This window comes from Propithecus coquereli, unplaced genomic scaffold (genome assembly GCF_000956105.1).
Source record: "Propithecus coquereli isolate 6110/MARCELLA unplaced genomic scaffold, Pcoq_1.0 Scaffold20732, whole genome shotgun sequence".
Taxonomy (NCBI): Eukaryota; Metazoa; Chordata; class Mammalia; order Primates; family Indriidae; genus Propithecus; species Propithecus coquereli.
Window position 1 is genome coordinate 1 of NW_012145782.1, and position 6,249 is coordinate 6,249.

Below are 6,249 nucleotides of genomic sequence, written 5' to 3' on the forward strand. Positions count from 1 at the left end.
ACTATCAAGCATCATGCATTTAACTACTTCACTTAACAACTACCAGAAACCTCCCCACCAAATTGGACTTCTCTCATTTTTCAGCACATATTTTTTCCCTTTGCTGCCTCTCTGTCTTTGCTCATGCTATGTTCTTTATATAGACCAATCTTTCCTTTTTTCTTCCCTTCAACCAACCCTGCCTGTGGAAATCTTGTGTAGTCTTCAAGGTTAAGCTTAATATCACTTCCTCCAAGAAGACCTCCATGATTGCATCAGCCAAGCAAGGAATTCTTTCTCCCACCCAAGCCCAAATGCCTTACTGCACGTGTCTCTGATGGTCCTTATTATCTTCAACATCATAATCTAGGTTTTTGTGCAGTTGCCTTCATTCGCCACCATGTCTACTTCCTCCCACTATTATTATAAGCATCTTAAAGGCAAAACAGCCTTCTCCCACCGTGTATTCCCCACGGCACCTTGCATAAGCAGGAGCCCCGTAAGTTTGGCCAAGTGAATTTATAATTGTTTGCCTTTTCCCTGCATTGACTAGTTCATGTATTAGTAAGCAAAACTGTAGGATGCTTAAAAACCAACCTTTCTCTAATGCTCCTGCTTTCCCAAAATCGAATTTTTTAAATGGTCTAATTTTCTTTTCTACATCTAATCCAATCATTTAATAATTTTTTTCCTTCATTTGAATTTTATCTAATAGCAGCAAGGATTATACCTTTCCCAGTATAATCCTCCTACAATTTTTTTCATTTCCTTCCTATCTCTAATGCCACCTTCTGTGGCTTTTCAGGACAGTCAAATTTACTATTCTCAAGGTCTCTGAGGACAAGGACAATATCTTAGTCATCATTATATTCCGGCACTGTCAGTGCCCAGGTGCCCAATAATATCCGAAGAACACGAGTAAACGTGGGTGTGAATGCCGCATTAGGACAGGGTAGTCACTCCCTGCCACGATAACTGACACTTTGCAGTTCTCATGTAATCCTTACCACAACCCTATGAGGTAGGCATTGTTATTATCTCCATGTTACAGATGGGAAAACTGAGGCTTGGGGAGAATAGGAAACTTACCTTTGGCGGCGTCCAGTAAGTGATGAAACCAGATTGGAACCAGGTCCGTCTGACTCCAGAGCTATAGCTCTTAACCAAAAGGCCTCTCAGATTGGAATGCAGCCTGCCTGGAGTCAAGCCCAGGGAATCTTGGTATGACACCCTTAAGCCAGGAGGCTTGGTATCTAGTGGCCATTGGGTTGGGAAGCTCTGAAAGAAGTGGTGAGGAAAATTGAGACTGAGAACAGAAAATAATATGAAGATCGTGTCCACATGCGGCTTCTACATGCTGTGTGTTTGCTGCGTGTATATGTGGTGTGCACATGCTCTGCGTGTGCGTGCTGTGCATCGGGCGATACATGGGAATGAAAGGGCTGGGTGTGTTTATAGGAAACAATTTGAGAGACTAGAATAAGCAAATGACCAGGAGCCACACTGACTCCAGTCCTAGCTCAGACACTTAACAGCTGAACAAACTTGGACAAGTCGTTCATCCTCCTGAACTAGTGTGCTGCGAAATGCCTGTTGACCTCATGGAGACATCAGGAGCGTCTGTGTGAGGAAGTCCCAATACATGCAGGGACACTGCACTGAAGAACAGAGGGGTATGGGGGAAAGAGCAGTGGCTCCTGATTTGAAGGAGTTTCCACCCGAATTGAGGGAAGCAAACATATACAACTAACTCTTAATTTATACAGAATGGGAGATGTGCAACAAAGAAAGCTAACATTTCTTGAGTTCTTTACTATATGGCAGATGAAAAGACATTAATCTTACAACAACCTTATATAGTGGATATTATTAGCAACCCCATTTTGCAGATAAGAAAGCTGATGGCTGGAAATGTTTAACTTTTACTCCACTGATACTAAATGGAACAGCCAAGATTCACCCCAGGCCTGTGTAACCTGAATCTTTACTCTTATCACTTCCCTGTACTATTTCCTTGAGCAATGCAAAGATGCAAAGTGCATAGAGATGGTAACCTTTGCTCTCAACTTGGAAAAAGGGGGAGAAAGGGCCAAGAAAGCAGAGCAGAGACACCTACTAAAACTGTGTCACATTAGCAGGGCGTGGTGGTGAGCACTCATAGTCATAGTAGCTACTCGGGAGGCTGAGGCAGGAGCATTGCTTGAGCCCAGGAGTTGGAGGCTGCAGTGAGCTATGATGACACCACTGCACTCCAGCTTGGGTGACAGAGGGAGACCCCATCTCTTTAAAAAAATAAATCTCTTTTAGCGATGTCTGAGGTCCTATAGTTGTCCCCATCAATGTGTATCTGAGTACACCCAGAAAGATAGGAGGAGAGAGTGAAGGAGGGTGCATGCAGGGCCAGAGGAGATACGAAAGGGGAACACCAGGAAGTTCCAGTCCAGCAAAAGGGTTGCACACCGCCGCTGGATAGATGCCACGTGATTAACGTCAAACTGTATTAACGTCACAGAGGAGAATTGGGCTAAAGCTTTGCCTGGCTAGATCTCAGGCTGGAAATCACTAGTTTCCTTTTTTTAATTTTTCCCTAATCCTTTATAACTTCCTCTAATGCCTTAGTCAAGCTTAAGGCCATGAGCCTCCAGGGAGCAGAGCGAGGCCCATCTGTTCAGTCAGGCATGTGCCAGACCAGAGGAAAAGGTCGATCTGGCTTTTACTGTAACTTAGCATTGCAGTGACCCCAAATAATTCCCAACTGTATCAGCCAGAAATAACTTTGCATTTCTGTGAATCAGGATTCCAAAGCAGAGGTGTCAGGAATACCCTTTAAAACAGACAACGACTGGGCTACTGCTAGAGAGAACAAGACATAGAATCATAGGTATGTCTCTTTAGAACATGCTTGCTCTAAGAGATATATAAAAATAATCATCATCACCTTGTTTGGGGAGGAAAAACATTTAAGAATGCCTTTTTTTCCCAAAGATTTTATTTCTTTTATTATAAGACATATAGGTAAAAACTTGCATATTTTGAAAAAGATAGAAAATGGTAATAAAATGGACATTTTTCTTATTAAGAAATGTGTTCATAAATACGCTTTATCAAATGTTAAAATGATTATTTTGCAAAATAATAATAAATAGAGCAGAGCTGTGGCATACGAGGGTCAACCCAAAGTACTAGAAGTTTCTATGTTATGGGTTTTATCAAAATTCGGACTGTGATTATATTTTTAAAATTGACATTTTATACTCCAGGCTATCAATAAATTCAGATTTAGAAATATTTTTATGATGGCTCCATGACTGCAAAAATAATAAAACATAAAAGGTTGTTTGACTAAGTAGAATTTGATTCAAATAATTTTCCCCTAAATAAAAACCTGTAAGACACATAGGTAAAGTTACAATTTTTGAACCTATAGGTGGTACATGTATCAGTTCCCAATTCTACAAGACCCTGTGGGCATTGAACAAAAATTGTTTGCTAAGCTTTAGTTTCCAGCAATTTCTTTTCACAGTTAGAAGGAGCAATAAGAGTCACAATTTTGATGAGTTCAGTTCTACGATTCTAGCTCCATAGGTATAAGGTATGTAGAAAGTCCTCCCTCCTTTGCATAAACCCCTTGTCAGCTGTCCTGTATTTGTTTATGACCCATCGGCCTTGAAGTCACATATCAGAACACTGGGCGAAATTTTAATGATGAAAAGTTCTCGTTCTAGGCATTCTTTCATAAGCTTCAATTCTCTGCCAACCAAAGGAGAGAAGAAACACATGTGAACACCAAACACATCCTCTAATGAGTCTTGGGTGTTCAAGTAGTAAGGTCAGGCGTTTCCTGTAAATAAATACTGACTTTTTACAAAGATCTTTCATTTCTCATGCATCATGTTGCCCATGAGGCTAACACATTAGTTCCCAGCTGCAATGGGGGAAGCCACATCTAACAATACTTAAGTATCCAATCTAATATAGATTATCGGTCCCAATGGCCATCAGCGATGTCCACTAGGGGGGACATCTGCGTGACTCTGGGTGCCTAGAGCACAGAGAGGTCATGGCAGGATTTGGACTTGAGCTTGAAGGCCATATTCTTGTTGTTTTTGGCCACAATCTTGCCCCAGAAGCGCCTGGCTTTCCTGGGGATGCTCTCCCTCCTCTTCTGGTAAGCCAGCCGCCGCTCGTTCTTCTCCTTGCTGTCCCGCCGGAGGCGGACCTGCCGCACGATGCCCTCGAACAGCTCTTTCACGTTGTGCTGGACAGCCGCAGAGGTCTCGATGAACTTGCAGTCGAACACCACAGCACATGCTCTCCCTTCTGGAAAGCAAAGGAGGGGAGAAGTCAGAGAGGCTGCAGAGTATGACCATGCACAGCTGCGCAGCACACAGCCAAGCTGGGTGATCCCTCGAGGTAACTCTAAGGTTTTTTATACCCTATGTGCAATGGACAGAGAAAGCCACTATGGCACAGGCCCTCCTAGGGTGTAAATAGAAGGAAAGAGTCTCACTGGAGGACCCCTGGAAGCAAGAGAGATGGACTTTGGATCAGGTCTACTGTCTGCAGGTCCAATTTCATCAAATATAGTGATATTAATTATAACAGTAAAAACCATAGTCTTAATTTACTGCAGACTATGCTAAATTTTTACAAACATGGCTCTCAGCGCTCACAACAGTCTTGGAAAATACATTATTATCCCTATCAATGGGTGAAGAAACTGAGTGGGATCTTTCAAAACATGGAGGGACGTCACACAGCCTGTAAGTGGCAATGAATCCGGCCTGCTCGATTTTCAAGCCCATATTCTTAACTCTTTCTCCTGATTCAGTTTGCTAAATTGAAAATAAGAATTCTACTACTTGGCTTTCCTCCCTTACAAAAAAAAAAAAAAAAAGCTATGATGAGATATTTGAGAATCTCACAAATGTAGAATGCAGTTATAGAAAACTATATCCAAAAGCTTTTCTGAAACAGTCTCAATGTCAGTTATTTCAGTGTGTTCAATGACCATGGGTCAAGTTTAGGTTTGGATAAATAGAATTACCATAGACAGTCATGTCCTAGTAGCACGACATTCCCAAACTGCTTGTGCACACTGTCTTTATCACGTCTCTCCTCCTGAGTGGGGCCTGGCAATGCAGTAGCTAATTTTTGTAATTTTACCAGGGACCAAATCTGTATTAGGCCAACAAAATCTCAAGGCTCTAAAAGCACTTGGGTGGGCGTGCACTCAACCAACAGGAATTATCCCTGAACTGGGTATGAAGGTATGTGACACCATCAGACTGACGCCTTAACTGAAATTTTGGAAGCAGGGGATCAGGGGTTGGGGGCGTTTCTAGGGTTTACAGGGGCCAGAGGCGGCCAGAGCAGAATTCATTTTCTCAGTGAAACTCACAATTCCCCTAAATCAGAGTTCCCCATCCTTCTTGCATGAAGATGCTACTTTCAGTCCCCGGAATTCCAGGAAACCCCTTAGAGGTGGGGAAATTGGAGTCCTGCAGGGAGAGCAGATGGATAAGGGAGCAGCAACCAGCATGGAGATGCCCTCCCAGGACTGCAGGAGTCGCAGGGGCACACCTGAAACTCCGTGAAGCATCTTAGTAAGTCCCTGGCTCCAGCCTCCTAAAAGAGGAAGGGAAGAACACCTGTCTGAAGGAAAATGCATGTGATCCAGAGACTGTTTCTATGGTATTGGCACCACTCCTCTTACCTGATACAGACACTTCCCGGCACCGCACTAAGTCGCTTTTGTTGCCAACCAAAATTATAGGAATGTCCTCTGTCTGCCGGGCCCTGCGGAGCTGGATTCGCAGCTCAGATGCCTTCTCAAAGCTCGCTCGGTCTGTGATGGAGTAGACAATCAGGTAGGCGTCCCCGACTTGCATGCAGTGGTCTTGGAGCCATTCGTTCTCCCCCTAATGAAACAATAAGACCTTGCATGAGCTCGGGTTGGCTTGGGGAATGACATGACAGTTTGCAAAGAAACAGTAAGTGTATCCGAAAGTACCCTTACCAACAAGGGAAAGGAAGAAAACTGCTTCCAACTCCCCAAAATGCATTGGTCTTTCATGTCTACAAGATGTCTGGTGGCTGTAAAGATTGCTACCTTGTATAGTATTTATGCCAAAAACTTTTTATTTTCCAGTATCTTCTACAGCTTGAGTTGATAAATTACACAACTGCTCTGCCAAACAGTATTTCCAATTTCTATCTAATCTACCCAAAATAAGCCTTTTTTGGGCCGGGCGCGGTGGCTCACGCCTG

General features: G+C 43.2%; 1 protein-coding gene across 2 annotated transcripts; it reads right to left on the minus strand.

Annotated features, from left to right (window-relative positions):
* Positions 1-2,959: 2,959 nt before the first annotated feature.
* Positions 2,960-5,896, minus strand: LOC105810241 (GTP-binding protein GEM). 2 transcript variants are annotated; one of them, XM_012644182.1, is made up of 2 exons: positions 5,696-5,896; positions 2,960-4,299 (listed from the first exon to the last, which is right to left on the minus strand). In XM_012644182.1, exons 1-2 carry the CDS (start codon positions 5,868-5,870, stop codon positions 4,022-4,024), a joined length of 453 nt encoding a protein of 150 aa, XP_012499636.1. In that variant the 5' UTR covers positions 5,871-5,896; the 3' UTR covers positions 2,960-4,021. The 2 variants fall into 2 exon arrangements, with proteins under 2 accessions (XP_012499636.1, XP_012499637.1); XM_012644183.1 differs by having other exon boundaries at positions 3,662-4,296; positions 5,696-5,889.
* Positions 5,897-6,249: the final 353 nt, after the last annotated feature.